This window comes from Arachis ipaensis, chromosome B7 (genome assembly GCF_059453495.1).
Source record: "Arachis ipaensis isolate K30076 ecotype BB chromosome B7, ASM5945349v1, whole genome shotgun sequence".
NCBI classification, from domain to species: Eukaryota; Viridiplantae; Streptophyta; class Magnoliopsida; order Fabales; family Fabaceae; genus Arachis; species Arachis ipaensis.
Window position 1 is genome coordinate 26,513,272 of NC_142442.1, and position 22,714 is coordinate 26,535,985.

Consider the following 22,714-nt stretch of genomic DNA (forward strand, 5'->3'; position numbering starts at 1 on the left):
CAAATCAAAGTTTTAGTCAAAAAAAAAAAAAAGAGTTCAAACCACAGAGTTCAACAATTTATTTGAGAAATAAAATAAACATAGTTCAAACCATAGAGATAAGCAAATATTACCACTAAAAAAACAAATCAGCATCTATATATCATGAAAAAGGAATTAGGATGTATCAATTAAAACAACAATTCAAAGACGTAAATAAACTTATTTTGAATGAACTAGTAAAAACCAAAAACCTCAGAAAATGTTGTAGCAATCGAGCTCAGACGAAGGAGAGAGACCAAACGCGAGCACGCGATGCGGAGGATCCGGCTAGAGGCGCGGCAACGACGACGCAAGCATACATTGGCAGTGAACCGACGTGAGCTGCGATGATGGAACACGAACGCAAACGAACGATTGAAGTGATTTTCCTTCTAGAATAAGGTGACGGGTGGTCGTGCAAATTCAAATCGGTGGCGAGACGGTGTTGACGCCGGTGGAGCCTCCATGAATTTGGGGAAGAAGCTCGAATAGATTTTAATTTCGATGAGAGAGGGGCTCTGCTAGAGTTTGGGTTTCTGATCAAATGAGGAGTAAAAATCTGAAAAGAAGGGTTGGAATGAAATTAACAAAAGTATTTTAGTCTTTTCACTTAATTATACACATTCCATTCCTATTGGAATTAAAGATAATCAGGGGAGAGATGGGAATGAAATGGGTTGGATTTTGATTCCAAAAAATAAAACATACCCAATAATAATTTTTTAAATCTTGAACTAAACATGGAAATAAGATATTTTCATCTCAAAATTTCTAAAAATATATTTGTATTCCCTCCAACTTGTCCTAATGGTAAACGTGTGTATTGCTCTTTTTGATTAAGACTTAAGAATTAAGATAGAAAAATGCCAATATAAGTGCTATTATTTATTTATTTGAGGGAGACAAAGAAAACCTCATCTGAGACAAGAGTGAGGAAATGGCAGTGTCACTGAGACTGCCCTCTCTAACGCTAACGAACCTGTTCTCCTCACCGTCTTCTCTTCCCATTCTACGACGCCGCCGCCCCCATGGCACTCTTCTCCGGCCGCCTCCTCTCGCTGCTAGCTTCTCCTCCCAGAGAGCAGAGGCTGCGTCAGCTCAGACCCAGGATAAGTCGAAGAGCAGCAAAGGAAGCGACCAAGTAATAACGCCAAGGTCACAGGACTTCAACGCTTGGTACCTCGACCTTATAGCCAACGCCGAGCTCGCCGATTACGGTCCTGTTCGTGGCACCATGGTCATTCGTCCCTATGGTTACGCTATTTGGGAATCCATTCAGGTTCCACCTCAATTTTTATGCTTTCTTTTTGGCCGATATATTAAGAGAAATGTTTTTTTTTTCTTATTTTCTTTTTCTTGGGGTACAGGACTATTTGAATGTGAAGTTCAAGGAAACAGGGCATAGTAACATGTACTTTCCGCAGGTAAGGTTCTTAATTCTGATGGATTTTAAAGGGATGATGTAAGGAAAAATCTTTCGGTGATTATGGTGATTCCCCTGTTTGCGAATTTATTTATTTTGGGGGGATTTCTAGCTCATTTATAGTTTAATCCTCAGTGACTATGGTTATTGTAGTAGTTGGACGGAGAATTTGCATTAGACAGTTCAAGGAAGAATACTTTTTTTTATTCTCCGAAGTTGTGAACTTGTGTGTGATAATGCAAACCACCTTGTAGTATAGGAAATGTAATGGTAATGCAAAGTGAGGTATTGATAATGCGGATAGCATGATTCTAACTGTAGTATGACATCAAAATATCTCTTATTGAGTTTGGTGCTTGTTTGTTTCTCCATTCTGCGGTGTAGTTTATTCCATACTCATTTATAGAGAAAGAAGCAAGTCATGTGGAGGGCTTCAGTCCCGAGTTGGCATTGGTGACAATTGGAGGTGGAAAGGAACTTGAAGAGAAGCTCGTGGTGTGTATGCTCTTCAACTTTTTTGTTTGCTGATGTTGCTTTCATGCGCATTTCTTCTCCGTATCGTTTTTTTCTTTTTTTCTTTTTTTTTTTTTCCCTTTTCCTCACAATCTATATACTGAATAGAATTTCTATTTGTGATATTGAGTATCTGTGACCTAAGGTTAGCTTTGATTTTTGTAATTCTTGAGGCTGTGTCAGGTTCGACCCACAAGTGAAACCATTGTCAATCACATGTTTACCAAATGGATCCAAAGTTATCGTGATCTCCCTCTCTTGATTAATCAGGTAAATGTTTCCGCTGCTGTGCTTGTGATTAGACACTTGTCTGCTTATGTGATTGGATAGTCTGTGACTTTCTTTTGACACATAAATGTGATGCAGTGGGCAAATGTCACAAGATGGGAGATGCGCACAAAACCATTTGTTAGGACTCTTGAGTTTCTTTGGCAAGAGGGCCACACTGCTCATGCAACTCCTGAAGAGGCAGAAAATGAGGTCATCATCTTCTCTGTGTTAAGCCTTAGTGTCTTCACTTGTTACATCACTGTGATCTTAGTAAATATTTCTGTTAAACTGCAGGCTATACAGATGATTGACATCTATACCAAATTTGCTTATGAGCAAGCTGCAATACCTGTTATTGCAGGTCGAAAATCTAAAGTAGAAACATTCGCTGGAGCTAATAAGACCTATACAATTGAGGCCATGATGGGTGACAGGAAAGCATTGCAAGCCGGAACCAGCCACAACCTTGGCCAGAACTTTTCTCGTGCCTTTGGAACACAGGTATTTAAACAACATTTTAGTAGTTGCAGATCTGCAAAATGTTCTTAGTTTGAAGTTCACTTGTTTTTATCAATATACTTAATTTCTTCAAGAAATTATGCTCCTTCTCCCCGTCTTAAATGCACGAGTTATTTTTATTTATTTGCTATTTTTGCTTTCCATGATACCTGGGCAGTTACCCTCAAATTTTGATTGACTCTGTTATATTTGCATGCCTTTTTTTCAAGTATTTATATCAGATGCAGATGCTCAAGATTTATCCTTATGCAGTTTTTAGATGAGACTGGACAAATGCAGCATGTTTGGCAGACATCATGGGCAATTAGTACACGTTTTGTTGGAGGCATAATCATGACCCATGGAGATGATGCCGGCCTAATGCTTCCACCAAAGCTTGCTCCGATACAGGTACTTTAGGGTGCTGCACATCTAAGTCACGTTAAGTCACTGGTTTGGGATTATCCTTTGGAACATCTTCCACCTTGGCTGATAATTTAATTCGTTTGATGGTTGTACTTTTTAATGATATGCCTTGCTTCATTTAGGTGGTAATTGTACCTATTTGGAAGAAGGATGAAGAGAAAGTGGCTGTTCTAAATGCAGCATCTTCTGTAAAAGAAGTTCTTCATACGGCAGGTATTAAAGTTAAACTAGATGACTCAGAGCAAAGAACTCCTGGATGGAAATTCAATTTCTGGGAAATGAAGGTTTTCTCTTAAACTTGGATGCTTGATATAAATAATCTGATGTAGTAGTTGCTGCTGGCTTAATGCAAACTCATGCCAAATTAAATTTCTACTTGTGCTTACCTAATATGCACCTTCTCATTTCAGGGTGTTCCTCTTAGAATTGAAATTGGTCCTCGTGATGTGTCTAGTGAGAGTGTGGTGATATCCAGGAGAGATGTTCCTGGGAAGCAGGGGAAAGTGTTTGGAATCTCTATGGAGCCTTCTATTTTGGTGGCTTTTGTGAAAGACAAGTTGTATGAAATACAGTCCTCTCTTTTGGAGAGGGCCATAGCATTTCGTGACAGGTTCACTCATTTTCTGTCTAAACTCTAAATATCTCCTTTCCTAACATGCTTTGAATTGTGTGAAATAATGGCTTCTGTATAGTAATATAATTTCATTAATCATCTACTTGTTTGAAGTGAAGAAGGCTAATGGTAGCATAACTTTAGATTGTGGCAAAACAATGTTCTCCTTGAATCTGGTTTTTGGCTTATGCTATAACACTGACATATTGAAAAAGCACGGCATTTTCTTTTGCAGCAATATTGTAGATGTGAACTCATATGATGATCTTAAAGTAGCAATATCACAAGGCAAATGGGCTAGGGGTCCTTGGTCTGCTACGTAGGTTTTTTCATTTAAGATTCTTAAAACAGATTTTCAGGGCTAAGCATAAATGTGTCTATATGGATGTGGACCATGATTGACAACTCTAGTTTCATGCTTGTTTTACATGATCATGCAGCAATGAACATGAGCTAAAAGTAAAGGAGGAAACAGGAGCAACCATTAGGTGCTTCCCTTTTGAACAACCCGAAGGGATCAAAAAATGCTTCATGACTGGAGATCCTGCCGAAGAAGTAGCAATTTTTGCCAAATCTTACTAATTCCCAAGTATATTATCCTGCAGATGGGGCTTGTAGTCAAATTCTTGGTTTGAATCATACATTTTTTGGTAAGTCAGTTGTGTTGTACAACATAGACAACTTACTACAGAACATTTAACTGATCAACTGTAGCTTTTTATTGTTAGTTGTCATAATCGAGTTACAATTTGTCAATTTCGTAAGGGAATATTTATGACTTGCAGTTTTGATGATACCTATGTGATTTCTTGATATTATCCTAAATTTGTTAAGATGATATGAGTTAATTCAGATCAGTCCTGCAATTAAATGCTAAAATTTTATACACCTACACTCGACAGCATATGAATCTGTTTATTGTTGAAAAGGAAAAACGTAGAACAAGTAATGAATAGTGTTTAGGTTATATGATCTCAAGAACAAATTAATCCATTTTAGGATTTTCTTTTTGAATTTAATAATATCCTCCATTTGAGTATGTTTGTCAAAGGAAATCTACCAAAAACATTGCAAATGAATGAAGCCAGCCAGTTCACCCTTCCTGCTATCATAAGTTCATGGCACATGCCTTAGTTACGTATAATTTGTACCCTAACAAAAAAAGGTAGTATAATTTTTACAAATACATGGTTAAAAAGCAGAATTGGTGGGTTTGGCTCCTATCAATTGAAAAGTGAACTCCATGGAATTAGGGATTAATAGTTGATTTCAGATAGACTAATACATGATTATTCTTTTTTTTCATTGTATTACACAAGACTATAAAAGTGGAGATATGAGACTAAGACATCGAATACAAAATACGAAAAGGAGTAACTCAAGCACTTGCAGGTTTTCTGTGGAGCAATATTTACAGATTGATGTTACTTCATGTCTCATTTCACTTTGGCCACTGACAAGAACTCCAATGCTTGATCCTGGAAACTAGAGAGTATGTCACAGAATGAAATTTTCCTCCTTGAGGTTTTACTCACAAATTCCAACGAGAAAGTGTTATTTATTCAATGAAAAAGATATTTAACTGAACTTAAAGAAATGGTCATCTCAAAAAGTTATATCTTACCCTTAGTCTTTTGCCATAGTGTACTTTAACTACATCAAAAAAGGATTGGTGGGGTAGAGACTCTAATTCCTTGTCAGCATCATAACAAACAGTGCCTGGAGATGTGTTGCTTTCAATCTGCTTAATATACATATTCTGATTCTTGTTCCAGATAAAAACAGATGTAGCTGTAATGACTATGGATACACAGATGAATAGCATGCTCAGGCTGGCCCTTGAGAAGTATAGGAATTTGAGGTCTGAATTATGATCCATTGGATATATATATTATTTGCTTAGGATGACAATAAGTAATAGGAAGAATATTAAAGATGAAGAGATGATAATCCCAAGGCAGAGCCAATTGTTTCGCCCAAAGATTGCAGAAATGGGTTCATCTGATGCATTTGACCTGAACAATAATGTTTGAAGAGGCTTTCTTTCTGTTGTTACATGTTGTTTCTCTCTTGTTACATAGGCTTCAATTTGAAGCTGCAAGCGCGAGATGTCAAAGGCTGTGCCTGAAACACTCATGAGGAGGTCTACCATGGTGAGATCAACGCACTTCTTGAAGGCGCATACAAGAACTCATGGAGCTTTGCCCCCTTCGGTATTGGCCTTAAAGAGTAGCCATCGAATTATGGAGATGAAAGGTGCAATTCCACTTTCTCCACTCACCATCACTACCATTTCATACTTGCATCAAACATTATATATGTCAATCCATGAGTTGTAAACTGTGGAGGCTCCTTTAACTAGTTACCATACCTTGAGAAAGGTTGATGAGTCCCGTCCATATGACCCTTCGACAAAGATGTTAAGGTGGGACGGTGGAGATGAACATGATAGCTTCTGATACAAAGAATGAGACCAGTTTCCTGAACTTTTGATGAGAATGCTTAGGGTATCATGTTCAGTGTCGCAGCAAGAGGTGTTGGAAAAAGGATGCCATTTCAACTTGGAAATATTAACAACATTTATGTAAATGACACTTGTAGGAGTATAGCACAATCCTATTGCAGCAACATGAGAGGAAATTGAAATAAATACTATGTTGCTTGAAATGGAGACAAAATTCAGATATAGAACTTGTCATTCATCTGGATTCTTGGAGAAATTCAGTTCAATAGTTTCACAAGATGCGATGCGAGCAGAAACCAGCTAAATTTTTTGCTGGGACTGTAGGAATCTTAGGTAGCGATCCATCAAGAATAAGTAAAATCCTGCAAGAAACACACAGGAAGAAAAAAATCCTACGTGTAGTACATAAAAGACTACAAAAACTATGTACAGTTGATGAGTGTAGAAGAAAAGTTGCATAAAGTTTTTGCCTTATCAAAGGTAAGTTAGTGGCCCACATGGCTAATCCTGCTAGCAAAGCTACTTCTCCAGCCACATTTGAGACGCCAACTTTATTCCACATGAGCATCTACAATGAAAGCTCTTGCAATGTTAGCCTATATAGTTTATGACTGAAAAAGGATTTTGCATTGAACAAGGACTTTGCATTGAACAAGTTGCTTATTGAATTTACCTCTTAGATTTGATTAGTGTTGTCCCAAAAGATAATGTAGCAAAGTCCATGGGCTGTGAAGAGGACCATTGCGGTGGTCCTAGCTAGATGTGGTACTTGATACTTCCCTCTAAAGTTAGGCCAATGAACTGCAAAAGCGAAGACACTCTTAATACTAGAAAGAACAGAAACATCATGCAGATATTTCCAACAAGGCCTAAGGCCATTACTAAATCTTCCACCTATATATGTTCCAACTTAGAAGAAGAGAAATGTAACAAACAATATTTGATGAAGAGTGGGAAGTTCTTTTCTTACACTTGGCCTCATTAGTTGCCAGTAGGGTCACTGGTAGAAACTAGTCATATAAAAGAAACATAAAAATCAGAGAGAGTTCTGTTAGAGAAATGATTTCAAGGGAACCATTCACAAGCAACGGCTTTTTCCATGATACCAATCCAAAAAATCCCACCTTCTTGAGAGCAAGAAATTAGTCATACATCATGTATGACTAACAAGGTATGAAATAACGTACCTTTGAGTATTGTAATGAGGATGTTTACTTTTCAAATGAAGGTATAGACAGGCTAAAATGGTTATGAGTAAAATGTAAAATATGTAGACAAGTATACTTGCCCCTGTGCAACATATATAGAGGATGAATGACATGTCAAATAACACCATTCGATGAAGTACGAATAAAAGGGATATAATACCTTGTTTGCCAAAGTATATTGAATCTGTTTTAGCTTGAATGGCAGGCAATCAATGTAGATAGAAGGTATTTGTTGGGACCATAACTGTTGAACAATGTGAATAGTGAGAGAGTGAACTTGGTTGTTATTGATTGTGAAAGAGTCCAAATTGAATTGGCTCACTCAATTGTATATATATGTATACAAGGTGATGGTCTAACTAACAAACTCTGTATCTAGCCTAACTAATTAATATAACTAATTCAGATCCTAACTATGTTAAGTTATAACAAACTGTACAAGTATATGCTATGGCTAATATCCCCCCTCAAGTTGGAGCATACATGTTGTATGTTCCAAACTTGGCCATAAGAAATTTGAACTGAGGCGCTGGGAGAGCCTTGGTGAGTAAATCCGCGAGTTGATGCTTGCTTGGTACATGGATGAGTTTGACGATTCCTGCTGCCACTTTTTCTCTAACGAAGTGGCAATAGATTTCAATGTGCTTGGACCTTTCATGTAGAGTCGGATTGGTGGCCATTTGAATGGTAGAGATGTTGTCACAAAAAATCATTGTTGAATTCACCTCGACATGCATGAATTTGAGAAGGGAAATGACGGATAGAACTTCACAGGCAGCGTTGGCTAGAGCTCTGTACTCTGCCTCCGTTGAGCTCCTCGAAACTACATCTTGCTTCTTGCTCTTCCATGACACTAATGAATCTCCCAAGAACGTGCAATAGCCGGTCGTGGACCTCCGTGTGTCGAGGCAGCTGCCCCAGTCAGCGTCAGTGTACATAGAGAGGTGAAACTTAGATTTTGATGAGAAGAGTAATCCCTGGCCAGGTGCTGCCTTCAAATACTTGAGGACATCGTGCACAGCTTCGAGATGAGGAGTTCGAGGATTTGCCATGTATTGAGCCAGTTTTACCACAGCAAAAGTGATGTCTGGCCGAGATATAGTGAGATACATGTGGCGGCCAATTAATCTGCGATATCTCGAAGCATCAGGGATAGGATCACCTTCATCAGCACTAAGTTTTAGATTAGCATCCATGGGTGTATTGGCAGGTTTGCACCCTAAGAAACCAGTCTCCTCCAGCAATGAAAGTGTATATTTTCGCTGACTCAGAGTAATCCCATCCAAGCTCAAGACCAAGGAAGAACTTAAGGTCACCCAAGATTTTAAGCTTGAAGATGGATTGAAGCTTGTGTTTAACATTGTCCACCATGTCTTGTTTGGGAGCAGCAATGATGATGTCATCCACGTACACAATAAGATATGTAGTTGCCTCACCCTCTCCTAGAACGAAAAGAGAGTAATCATGTTAGCATTGTGTAAAGCCATGGGTGATTAGTGTGTTGCAAAACTTAGTGAACCACTACCTTGATGCTTGTCACAACCCATACAAGGATCGTGTGAGTTTACAAACTAACCCTTGTTTCCGCTGAGGATGACCCAAAGGCAATTCCATGTAGACTTCTTCATTAAGTTCACCATTGAGGAATGCATTATTTATATCCAGCTGTAGGAGGCTCCAGTTCTTGACTGCAGCAATAGTAAATAAGGTCCTCACAGTAGTGATCTTTGCCACGGGACTAAATGTGTCCCTAAAATCAATACCAACTTGTTGAGTATATCCTTTTGCAACTAAACGTGCCTTATATCTCTCTAACGAGCCATCAACCTTTAGCTTAGCTTTGTACACTCAACGACAACCAATGGCTCGCCTATCTGGTGGTAAAGGTACAAGGGCCTAAGTGTTATTGGCCTCAAGCACATCAAGTTCCTCTTGCATAGCTTGTCTCCATTCTTTGAACTGAATTGCCTGTTGGTAAAATTAAGGCTCAGGTATGGTGTCTAATTGTGCGATGGAGTAAAGGTATGTAAGGTTAAGGCGATGGTTACTAATATGATTGGCTAAGGGATAAGGAGTAGAGGTGTGGCAGACGTAGTCATTAAGGTAAGGCAAGGCGAAGGTTGAATGTGTATAGTTGATTTTCTTAGTTATTTAGGTGGTGAAGTGATGGTGTTTGGTGTTGGTTCTTGATGTTGAGGTTCTGGGTTTATGACGGTTGGGGTAGGCTGTGAAGATGGAGAAGGGATGTGATCAAGAATGGGTTTAGGAAGTACAAAGTCATTGAACAAGTCCTTATTAGACTGTAGATGAGGTGAAGTATTGAAAGGCATAACATGTTCATGGAAAATGATGTCTCTCGAGATAAAAAAACTGTTTGGTTCTAAGGTTGTAAAGTTTGTAACCTTTGTAACCAGTTGGATATCCAATGAAGACCGAGGGATCAACTCTAGGACAAAAATTGGTTTTGGAGTTAGAGGTGTTTGCTGCATATGCAAGGCAACCAAAATTTCTTAAGGCATCATAGTTGGGTGTCTTTCCAAATAGCAGTTCAAAGGGAGACTTAAATTGTAATAATTTGCTTGGGATTCGATTGATTAGGAAAGCTACAGTGATGATGCACTCCCCCCAAAAGAAAATAGGGAATTTTAACTGAAAGAATAAGGATCTGGCCACATTCAACAGATACTGGTACTTTCTCTCTACAACAGCATTTTGTTGGGGTCGATAAGGGCATGAGAATTGATGCAGGGCACCTCTCTTCTGCAGAAACTCCTTAAGTGCAAGTTCCTTAGCATTGTCAGACCTGAGACATTTGATCTTAATGCCAAATTGAGTGTCAATCAATGCAAAGAAGTCCTTCAGGCAACCTGTGGCTTCAGATTTATTATTCAGCATATAAATCCAACAAAACCTGGTTGCATCATCAACAATGGTTAGAAAGAAACGTTTTCCATTATAGGTGGGAGTATGATAAGGTCCTCACACATCACAATGAATAAGGTCAAAAGTGTTAGAAGATATGTGATTATGTGACTCAAAGGGAAGTTTCTTAAATTAGCTAAATGGTAGATTTCACAAGTATGACAACCTGATTTATTCGACAAATGTAAAATACTATTTAAGTGGTGTAGAATGTTAGAAGGTGCATGACCAAGACGTGTGTGCCATAGTTCTGGACTACACAAATTTATTGAGATAGAATCAGTATGAGAAATATGACTAGAAAGAAAAGAATTTGAGGAATTATGTGAACCATGCAGTGCTGAATTGGTTGGGATTTCTGCTCTTAGGATGTAAAGTCCTTGTTGCAAGTCACCCCTCCCAATCGTCTTCAAACACTTGTTGTCCTGAATAGTGAAGTAATTAAAACCAATAGTGATAGTGATTGTGGAGTTAGCAAGAAAGGCTGAAACTGAAAGTAAATTGACACGAAACTCAGGGACATAAAGCACATTTTGGAGAGATAAATGCTTATTGAGAGTAACTGAACCTATGAAATTGGCAGAGAAAATGTCACCATTAGGTGGAGAGACAGAAAAAGTTTTTGAAGTGTGTATTGAGGTGAACAGAGATAAATCACAAGCAATGTGAATGGTGGCATCACTATCCAAAATCCAAGAATTATGAGGTAAATTTGACCTTAACATGGATGCGTTGAGAACGATACCTGCTGGAGTTGAAACTTCTGTTGATTAATTTGATGAAATATCTTAGATCTTGTGATCATTCAGCAAGGTTAGGAGCTGTTGAACTTGTGTTGGAGCTAAATTTGGGCTGATTTGTGCATCTGAAGTGGATTGAGATGTGGAGACATGATGAACCGAAGGCTTCATGTTCCTTCCTTTGCCAAAATTTGGAGGGTAACCGTGAATTTTGTAACATTTGTCGATAGTGTGCCCAAGAATTCCACAGTGCGAGCAAAGGGGTCTATCTTTCTTCACCATGCCTCTGCCGCGACCTTGAGATTGTGGTGGTTGCTGATTTCTCGCCAGAAAGGCTACTTGATTCTGGGAAGCAAAATTGAGTGAAGCTCCTATTATTGCCCTATGTTTTTCTTCTTGTGTTACAAGAGAAAGGACTTTATTAATTGTGGGAAGAGGTTCCAAGAGCAAGATTTTCCCGCGAATCTGTGAAAAAGATTCATCCAATCCCATGAGGAAACAGTGGATATACCCAGCTTGAAGAAACTCTTGCATGGCGCGTGCATCACCGCAATTGCATTGCACCGGGCGATATGAGTTTAATTCTTCCCAAAGAACCTTGATTCTTGTGAAGTATTGTGACACAGACATGGCACCATGTCGAAGATTCATCAAGTCGCGCTTCAATTCAAACACGCGAGGGCCATTTCCATGTTGAAAACGCTCCTTAAAATTGTTCCACAATTTTGCTGCAGAATCTGTGTATACGAGAGAGGTAGCAATTTCTTTTGTAACAGAATTCAAAATCCATGTGCTTATTACATCATTCACGCACTGCCAGTTCTCAAATTTCTCTGGTTCAGTAATTGGATCTGGTTTAGGCACCGATCCAGTGATGAAACCAAGCTTTCGTTTAGAATTTAGGGCTTTCTGCATCGCGCGACTCCAAGAATGATAGTTGTCCTCAACGAGTTGTTGAGTGACCAAGATCAGACCGGGTTGATCAGCGGGAGAGAGGTTATAAGGATCCACAGCCATTGATGAAGTTGAAGAAACTGCAGATGAAGATGAGGCTGGTTGTGCCATGGTTGGTGGAATTAGAGAAAGCACAAAATGACGCTTCTTTCCAAGTCTCGTTGATTGAAATCACTGTTTCTACCAAGAACAGAGGTGAAATACGCACATTCTCATCAAACTCAGTTATATGAGTCAAGGAAAGAGGAAGAGAGAAGAGGGAAAGAAGGAGAAGAAGAAAGGAGAGAAGAGTGGAAGGTTCAAGAAAAAATTGCTTCTGATACCATGTTGAATACTGTGAATAGTGAGAGAGTGAACTTAGTTGTTATTGATTGTGAAAGATTCCAAATTGACTCAATTGTATATATATGCATACAAGGTGATGGTCTAACTAACAAACTCTGTATCTAGTCTAACTAATTAATATAACTAATTCAGATCCTAACTATGTTAAGTTATAACCAAAGTTGCGAGAACCGGATCGGTCAATAAACCGGTGAGGTCACTGGTTCAATGGTTCATTGGTTCGACCGGGGTTCAATCGGGGTTCAACCGGTTTAATTAAATATTAAATAAAATTATTAAAAAATCTAAAAATAATTTTAAATATATAAATTCAATAATTTTTAACTTATTAAAACTTAAAATTTCACATAATAAATTATCCATTACTTAATATTAGAAGTTCACAAACAACTTCAAACATCAAAGTTTACCTCTAGATGAACCAGTTTGAGAATCTTGAACAGCATTATCTTGTGGCTATGGGTTACTTTGTGATTGTTCCATATGTAACAATCAGAAAATCAAAGACTAAAAAATAACTTCAGAAAACCATGAACAAATAAATAATTCAGCAACCAAAATCATGAAGCAACAAACAAATTCATGAAGCCAGCAAACAAACAACTAACCTCAGAAAATGAAAAATCAAAATCAAAATCGAACAAATAAAGCAGCAAACAAATTCATGAAGCAGCAAACAAATTCACGAAGCCAGCAAACAAACAACTAACCTCAGAAAATGAAAAATCAAAATCAAAATCGAACAAATAAAGCAGCAAACAAATTCATGAAGCAGCAAACAAATTCATGAACAAATAACCTCGGAATCATGAAGCCAGCAAACAAACAAATCATGAAGCCAGCAAACAAGCAAATAACCTCAGAAAATGAAAAATCAAAATCAAAATCGAACAAATAAAGCAGCAAACAAATTTATGAAGCAACAAACAAATTCATAAAGCCAGCAAACAAATTCATGAACAAATAACCTCAGAATCATGAAGCCAGCAAACAAACAAATAATGACGCCATCAAACAAAATCATGAACAGATAACAAATAAATCATATAATCAAGCACAAAAAATCAGAAGCAGCGAGGAGGACTAAGTGAATAACCAAACACGAACAGAGTCTTACCGGCGGCGACGACCAACGAGGAGGCGAGCTCGGCGACGACCAACGAGGAGGCGAGCTCGGCGACGACCAACGAGGAGGCGAGCTCGGTGACGAAACAGGACGCGGTGGTGGTTGCGGCTCTCAACGCCGTCGCTGCTATCGCTGCGGGATGCGGTGGCAATGGCGGTGCTAAACTGCTGATCCCAGATCCCTCTTCTGGCTTGTTGAGTTGTGGGTGATTTCTGCTGAAAGGATTAGGACTTCGTTTAGGCAATTAGGCGTTTAGCCTTTCTTTTCTTTTTTTTTTTAAAGGAAAAACAACGCTGTTTAGCACTTTTTCTTTCTTAACCAAAAACCGTTAAAAAATCGGACGATTCTCTCGGTTCACCGGTTAACTGCCAGTTTGACTGGTCTTCTTACTGTTTTTTTTTTTCAAACGGTTTCTGACCTTACTCGGACCGACTAGATGACCGATTCCCGGTTAATTCAGTTGAACTGGTCGGTCCGATTTGGTTTTCAGAACCATGGTTATAACAAACTGTACAAGTATATGCTATGGCTAATAATAAACCAAAAGCACTATGTAGCCAAGAAAGATTAACACTGAGAACCACCATATCCCATTTAAACAAACTCCACATCGCTTGAAGAAGTACATCCACATCCACATTCGCTCTTCTTTGATTCCATAGTCGCACATACAGTAATGATGCCCTTTTGGAAGCAGGAAAGTTCCTTCAATGCCCTTATGCCTTTATAGGATAGAGTGTATGGTAAAGGCCAAAGACAGTGACATAATACACTACAACTTAACCAATAATATTGGAGAAGGAAATTGGTGAGAAACACACTTCATAAATTCATATCATATGATACTGTTATTCACTGCTTTGTTTTTCATCATTAAAGAAAATATAGTACTTCATTATAACAGTGCACAAGAGACCCCATTATTTTAGGAGGCAAGGCGTTTAGCTTTTTTTGACAACAGCAACAACAGCATGAGAATACAATTTTCACATGGCTGGATACTGTAGTAAATTTTGTCTTTATTTTTTGAATAAATATTAGCAATTATTTGGGCATAAAAATAAATATAAATAAAATAAAAAAACAAACAAACAAAAATGATAGGTATATGTATAGATTTATCGTTTTATATCTATAATATAATATGTTATTTTATATTCAAATCATGTTTTATCTGTCTAGATATAATTTGCATTTTTTTTTTCATTTTACCTAGCTCATCAATGATCATGCATGGTATAATATAATTACGCTTACGTCCCAACTAATGATTTCACCAGAGAACATTAGAACAAGATAAAGACAAAACTTGAATTATGATTTTTCCAACATTATTGGTGCGAGAAGAAAATGTATACATATAGTCTTAGGTTTTTGCTAGTCCTTTTCTTCTTTTTGATTATATCCTCGTTTATATCCATATGGTATAATCAATCTAAAAAAATTGTTTGACCGAAGAACTGAATCTTTGCAACGAAATATTGAAATTTGAGTGATTTAAATGGAATTTTTTTTTTATTGTTGAATTGAATATGAATGAAATACAAATACGTTCTAGTTTTATGTAATATCCATTTTAATCACATGTCGTAAACGGAAATATCCTACAAAGTTCAAAGTTAAAGTTTTTAATATTTATATTTACAATATTAATAGACTCTAATAAAATAATATTTAAATTAGATCTATATTATAATGTAAAAAAATATTTATGTTATAGATTGAATGAACAAAATAAAATACAACAAAAATAATACCAAAAAATTATTGAAAAAATTGAAAACAAAGATTCTTTTTAGTTTAGTAAAAAAATAATAGGAAAAATATTCATTATTTAAATGATGTTTTTTCTATTTTTTTTTACAACTCTCAAGTAATCTTTTCTATTTTTTTACTAAATCATATATTTATTTATACTTTGATTGCATTTAATTTAACCCTATATTTATGAATATTCAATTAATAGAATCAGAATTTAAAACTGATTTGTTTCTCTTTTATGTATTTTTGTTACCTAAGTATATTATCTTTAGCCGCACATATATTGCGGCGAGTCAAACTAAACTAAAAACTAAAAAAAAAAAAGACTATTTCCTAAATTTGTTAAGTTAATGACTTCCATGGATTCACCTATATAAGCCGCAGCTAAAGTAGCAAAAATAAAGGTTTGAATACCGCTTGTAAATAATCCAAGGAGCATGACAAGTATAAGAACTACTAAGGGTATTAAAGAAACAAGAACAACAACTACTAATTCATCACTAATATATTTCTGAAGAGTCGAAAGCTAAGCGACAGGGGTTTTGTGAAATCTTCTAACATGTTAATTGGTAGAAGGATTGGAGTTGGTTGGATATATTTACCAAAATAAGCTAATTCCTTTTTCGAAAGACCCGCATAGAAATATGCTACTGATGTAAGTAAAGCTAATGCAACAGTAGTATTTATATCATTTGTGGGTGCAGCTAACTCCCCATGAGGTAACTATATTATTCTCCAAGGCAAAAGAGCCCCCGACCAATTTGAAACAAAAATAAATAAGAACATTGTTCCAACAAAGGAAACCCACGGACCATATTCTTTCCCAATCTGAGTTTTGCTTACATCTCGAATGAATTGGAGGACATATTCAAAGAAATTCTGACCAAAAGTGGGAATGGTTTGCAGATTTCTAACAACTAAAATGGCTGAAACCAATAAGATAGCAATTACGGCCCAAGAAGTTATAAGTACTTGGGCATGCACTTAGAACCCCCTTAATTGCCAATAGAGATGTTGACCTACTTCTACAGAAGATATCTCATATAATCTTTTTAATGTGTTGATGGAACATAATAGAATATTCATATTGCCCTCAAAATAAATAGAACTTGAAAGGAATTATTTTGAATATCGACTAATCACTTAATATTTCTGGATTTTTTGTTTTTTGCGTGATTTAGTAAATTAGTTATAATAATCGATTCTATAAATCTATGAAGTTCTCAATGGAATAATTTATTTTATTATTAATTAATAATTTCGTATATAGCTAGAACGACCTTCACAAATTGCAAATACTAATTTGTTAAGAATTAACCGAATGGAAGCTATAGCATCATCATTAGCTGGAATCGAAATATCCGCGAGATCGGGGTCACAATTTGTATCGATTAAAAAAATCGTTGAAATTCCCAAAGTGATACATTCTCTAAGAGCGGTATACTCCTCTTGTTGATCAACGATTATGACAATATATTTAATGCCACCCAAATAGGTTTCCTCTGTTCTCAAGGACCTGAACTTATGAAGTCTTGTTTCTGTAGTATACCAATTAGTTAACATACCGCCGAGCCATTTTTTATTAACATAATGACACCGAGCTCTTGTTGCAGCCCGTGCTATTAAATCCGCAGCTTTATTTTTTGTGCCAACAATTAAAAATTGTTTCCCCTTACTTGTTGCATCAAAAACCAAATCACAAATTTTTGATAAAAAGCGAGCAGTTCTTGTAAGATTTAGAATATGAATACCGTTACGTTTTGTGTATATATAAGGTGCCATTCTGGGATTTCATTTTTTAGTACCATGGCCAAAATGAACTCGCACTTCCATCATCTCTTCCAACGTTATGTTCCAGTATCTTTTTGTCATTGATCCCGCAAAAAAAGAGAAAGGGTATCCTGAAATAAGAAAAGTTTTGTTCCGATGAAACCTTCTCTTTTATCGAAGATTGCCTTTTGATACATGGTCAGGCCATTCAATTTTTTTTTTTATTTTTTTTATTCCCTTTCAAAAATGTAATCAAACGCCTTTATTTAAATTTAAGAATTATATATTCGAAAAAATAGGCGTTTAGCAATTATCAAATCTTCGAAAATGATTGTTGCAATGTATCACTTAAATTCTTGAAATTAAAAAGCAAATTCTCTATGGTGGAACATGATATCTTTTATTTTTTCTTCGAGTAAATTCTTTTTTTTCGGAGCAATCTTAATAAGTTGTCTTTACTTTGAAGGCTGTGTTAGCTTTTTGAATCCGGTACCAACGGATATCATTCTCCCCAAAACAACGTTCTCTTTCAGACCTTTCAACCAATCGATACGACCTCGGAGAGCAGCTTTTGCTAAAACTCTAGTAGTTTCTTAAAAACTCGCTTCGGATATGAAAATTTAGGTATTCAAAGATGTTTTTGTTATTTCCAATAATAGAGCTCGGTAACAAATTACTTCTTCTAAGGAACATCCCTCTCGTTCAGCTCGAAACAATCCAATTAGCTCGCTGGGTGAAAAAACATTAGACATTCCATCTTCTAAAACCAATACTTTTGATGTTATTTAGCGTACGATAATCTCAATATGTCTATTATGTTATGCACTCCTTGGGATCGATAAATCCTTTGGATTTTATTAACCAAAGAAATTCGACTTTTGACAATAGTTAGCTCAGTACAAAGAAAGAATCCCCAAGGAATGCCGGAAATTTTGGTTATATGTTCGTTCCAAGCGTCAACCCTCTTCCCTAGGTTAATCGATATTAAATCAATCGAACGAACTTCTAATACATGTTCCACTTTTGGAAGACCTTGGGTTATATCACCTGATCTCGATTTTTCATATATAAATTTTATTAATATATCTCCTTCAAAAAAAATTTCTCCAAAATGTCCATGAACTGTTGCTCTTGGAGTTGCCAAATAGGTATTAGACAATCTTATTAATATGGAATCCATTTTAATAATTAAAACTTGTCTTGATTTTAATTTTAGTTCTAGTCCATTTTTTGTTTGAGATAGACATACATTTTCACAAATAAATTGTCCCAGGCTAATTATTGCAATCGTTTTTTCACAATATTTAGAATCATAATCATGATGGAAAAAATCCCAATTCAAACGGAATGTATTTAGTTTTATGTTGCTGCATGGATCGAGCTTATAAATTATCTCGGTTTCGTCCATTAAAAAAATTTTTAATGCCTGACAAGTTTTTTTTAACTTGTCAAGTTTTAAATTTTTATTCATCAAGATCTAATTATGAGTTATTAGAAGGTAAACTGAATAAAAATTTGAAACTTGAAGTGCTATTCTTACGAGACCTAATGAATTCTTAATTGGAATTTAAAGATATTTTTTTATTTTTTTATTCTCTTTTTTATTTTCAGCTTGTTGTAGTATTTTACATTGCTAAAAGGTCCTATTTCGAAACAATCATATGATGAAAAAATTATTAAAGATTGGCATTCTGTATTTTTGTTCAACAACACATGAATCGTTTCATGATTTTGGATATGTGATTGTAGAATTTTTTCTGGAAAGAAATAGGAAAAAATGGATTAATATTGATTTGATTTGACTCATTATCCGAGATCCATTCTGAGCCGGATGGATCATTTTTTTCTTCTCTGATATAGGAAATTCTTGATTTCGTTGGATCAATTCTTAGAAAATCTCCAATCAGACCATTTATATTTATTTCAACAAAAGAAGCACGAGATTCTTCTATTAAAGAACTTTTTTTTATCTCGATTCCAATTCAATACTAAACAAGTTCGAACTAATTGAATGCTTGTGTCAGAAATTTTACGAATTGATTTTCCATTTCCATAGAGAATATAATTAAGAGCTTTAAACTCCAAATTATCCTTTTTCCGGAACAGATTTTGTGAAAAAAGTTTTACTAAATTAATATAGTTTGTAATTTCATATAGAATTACAGGTCAAACCAAAACAAAATACTTTTTCTTGATAATTGTGATCCATTGGATAGAGATCCAATTTTTTATTTTTTTTATTCCTTTGAATATTTTTTTAACATTTCAAGTTGTATCAAAATACCACTGTGTCGGTGTACCTTATCCATTTCGCTAGGAAAATGGATATCCCCAAAAAATATTTGTAATTCAATATTTTTTTTTTCTTCTCCATTCGCACCAATCCGCCTACTCGACTTCTTATATTAAAAGTGATTGGTGTATTTGTTTCAATAATACTGTTGTTCCTTACCATTATGGAAGAAGGTTCGGATAAAAGATGCACTTCTTCCGAAAAAAAGCCATCTTTTTCTCAACAAGGTCTTTGTCATTTGATCCAATAGCATTCCATTAGATACGAACATATTTGATAAATATTGATAACTCTCAGATAGAGTATTAGAACGAAAAAATTCATTAGATAATGAACTATTGGTTCTAAGCCATCTCTGGCGATGAATCAACAATTCGAAATGTTTTTCTTGCATATTCTTGATAAACCAGCGTTTATATATAGATGTAGGAAGATCTGTTTAGAAAGTAAGAAGTCCCTTTGACATCTCTTCATCTGCAAAGAATTGTCGATGTGAAAACACAGAAACAGAGACAAAAGGCTGATCTTCAATAGGAAAAAGAGTGGATCTGCAGGGTCCCAAATGAATTGGCTTATTTGAAAAAAGCTTTGTTCTTTAGAAGATCTATCTCGTGTCTGGTACTGCATGGTTTCACCCTGCAAGAACTCCAAATCATTCTCTTGAAACTCATCCTCTTCCTCATAAATGATCCGCTTGCCCCGAAATGACCTAGCCCAATAGGAAAATTCCAATTAACTGGGTCTTTCGATACAATTAAATAGAAAGTCCCAAGGGCGCCATATTCTAGGAGCCCAAACTATGTGATTGAATAAATCCTCCTCTATCTGTTGCGGGTCGAGGACTCCTTCCCCTTCTTCAAACTCCGATTCATATTTTTCATAGAGAAATCTTTGATCAACGATAAAATAAGATCCTTTTTGAATCATATTTAAGGGATTTCTTGTTTTGGACCGAAGAAGTAATGTCACTCGATCATTATCAAACTGACTGCAACCTTTTTCTCTCCGTGAAGATCCCACCAGAGCGCCTTTTACTTCTAATAGGCCATGAACTAGATGAGAATCATTCTCAACGAGTCTATAAGAAGTGAGCCCATTTTTTTTCATCAGGTCCAAATAGAGACCAAAAGTCTTAAGCGACTGATCCGGCAGAACAACTCAAAAGATAAAAAAGTATCATTAATTCTTAGTTTTGTTGCTTTATTTGTTCTCTAACAAACTTCACTCGTGTAATTCGATTTTAATATTTTGTGGTTGTCCAAATTGACCTTTTATGATTTTGATTTCATTGATCATAATTTTACTTTTTATTTTTTGTTATCCTTTGTGCAATACTGGAAATGGCGATGCATTAATAGTAATGATGATAACTTTAAGAATCTATTCGATTTTATTGTCCTGATTAATATTAACTCTTAATTTAATTTAAATTTTAACAATTTAATCAATTATTTATAATAATATCTTTTTCTATAATTTTTTATTTTTTTTCAAATCACACATTTATTAATCAATTTTAGCTACATACAAAAAGGAAAAAAGATTCAAAAACTAAAAAGAACAAATAAACAAATAAAAAAAATCCAAGAGACAAAAGTAGTTCTTCCATTGAAGCTAAAATATAGTTTTTCACTAATATATCAAGTAACGTTATAGTAAAACTGAAATTAATAGTGTGTGAATTATGTTAAAATTGATTACTTTATTATATAATGCTTCAATATATAGGTATTATCTTTCATTTATTGCATTTTATTAAATTTAAAATATTTAACACAAAATATTTTTAGTTAAAAATATTTATTTTACTACTTTTCAATATATGTCTTTCAGATTAACTCATAACGATTTTTCTATCTTTTTATTTGTCTCTACAATTTTATATTTTAAAAAAATATAATTACTTGCAACTTGAAGATCCATGTTGGTATTCAAATTTCTATTACTGCATTAAAATGTTGCACTAAATTCTATCATTTAGAATTGCCAATAAAAAATATGTATAGTTTAGATTTAATCGAAACATCATGTTTAATTTTTCAATTATATTGGAACATTTTAGACGCATCATAACTTTCTAAACTAAAGCAGAAGTTTTGCATCAATAAATTAGTAATATTTAGTTTTCAAAAATAATTAGGGTTTTTTATATTATCTGTGATATGTATCAATAGTGGTGTCGTGGTGACTAAATTATCTTTGTTGTAAAATAATAAATAAAAAGAAAAAATAGATATAAAAAATGAAATAAAGAATAAAAATATGTATTATCATATTATATTTATTTAAAATATTATATCATAATTTGTATAATACTATTAATTTTAACAAAAATTAATATTTGCACTTGTAATATTTGTATAATACTATTATAAAAGTATAAATTCATCATATAATACTTGAAATATCATTTAAAACAATATAAATTGATATTTGCACTCGTTTCTTATTTTTGGTGTGTTATGTATGTGATGAACTAATTAGTTTATTATAACCAAAATTCATCGTCAATTCAAACTACAAAATTAAAAAAATATATTTTTTGTGAATATATAAAATATATTATAATCAATTAATTATGTTCTTGTGTGGTTGAAATTTCGAGGTATAGCTTGTCCTTTGTGATGTAGTATGTCTTTTTTTTTATGGAGTGACTATAATTTGAATGTGAAAGAATACAGTGGATGAGTATACCTGTAAAAAACACTCTGACGTCTAAGTTAGTAAGTGTTTAAGAGGTATATAATAATTCTTTGAAAATAGAATGTTAGATATGAAATAAAATTTATAAAACTTATCATGTAGATTAGATATAGAAAGTAGGAATGAGAAAAAAACCTGAACTCGCAGGTACCCACGAGAATTACATGAGACGGGAAAAAATGGAGACCCACAAAATTTCTACGGGGATAGGGATCCATCCTCACGAATAAATAGGGACGAAAATAGGGACTGAGGTACTCGTTAGGACACACTAAATCTCCACTATAGTGAAATTATATAAATACCCTTTATATATATTGATATAAGATGCAAAAAACCATAATCCTTAATTCTATGCTCTCTCTCTCTCTCTCTCTCTCTCTCTCTCTCTCTCTCTCTCTCTCTCTCTCTCTCTCTCTCTCTCTCTCTCTCTCTCTCTCTCTCTCTCTCTCTCTCTCTCTCTCTCTCTCTAGCCTCCTCCCCCTAGCCTCTCTCCATCGCTGACTCCAGCTTCTCCATCGCCAACTCACCATCCTTTGTCGCTAAAATCTCAAAGGCTCCGTGCAAGCTTCGTCGTCGCCTAAGTCGTTCCCGTGAGCCATTGTCGCTGAAGGTCTCCCGTCAACTAGTGCCGTTGACATCCTTTCCTTTCGTCATGGAAAGT

General features: G+C 35.2%; 2 protein-coding genes and 1 pseudogene across 2 annotated transcripts; 1 reads left to right on the forward strand and 2 right to left on the reverse strand.

The window, feature by feature from the left end:
- The first annotated feature begins 886 nt into the window (after positions 1-886).
- On the forward strand, positions 887-4,560 carry OVA6 (Class II aaRS and biotin synthetases superfamily protein). The gene is made up of 11 exons (XM_016311115.3): positions 887-1,300; positions 1,389-1,445; positions 1,829-1,939; positions 2,141-2,227; positions 2,324-2,437; positions 2,522-2,728; positions 2,999-3,136; positions 3,274-3,435; positions 3,562-3,761; positions 4,000-4,083; positions 4,205-4,560. Exons 1-11 carry the CDS (start codon positions 959-961, stop codon positions 4,344-4,346), a joined length of 1,644 nt encoding a protein of 547 aa, XP_016166601.1. The 5' UTR covers positions 887-958; the 3' UTR covers positions 4,347-4,560.
- Positions 4,561-4,796: 236 nt separating this feature from the next.
- Positions 4,797-11,083, reverse strand: LOC110264922 (putative ferric reduction oxidase 1; annotated as a pseudogene).
- A 63-nt stretch (positions 11,084-11,146) lies between these two features.
- On the reverse strand, positions 11,147-12,163 carry LOC107606996 (uncharacterized). The gene has a single exon (XM_016308989.1). It carries the CDS (start codon positions 12,161-12,163, stop codon positions 11,147-11,149), a length of 1,017 nt encoding a protein of 338 aa, XP_016164475.1.
- Positions 12,164-22,714: the final 10,551 nt, after the last annotated feature.

What these genes read in the sequence shown, in the direction of transcription:
- LOC107606996 (XM_016308989.1), bottom strand. Translation starts at nt 12,163, where the DNA reads ATGGCACAACCAGCCTCATCTTCATCTGCAGTTTCTTCAACTTCATCA.
- OVA6 (XM_016311115.3), top strand. Translation starts at nt 959, where the DNA reads ATGGCAGTGTCACTGAGACTGCCCTCTCTAACGCTAACGAACCTGTTC. An exon ending in TCAATTTCTGGGAAATGAAG is followed by an intron (nt 3,436 to 3,561) that starts GTTTTCTCTTAA and finishes TTCTCATTTCAG; the next exon opens with GGTGTTCCTCTTAGAATTGA. An exon ending in GCCATAGCATTTCGTGACAG is followed by an intron (nt 3,762 to 3,999) that starts GTTCACTCATTT and finishes TTTCTTTTGCAG; the next exon opens with CAATATTGTAGATGTGAACT.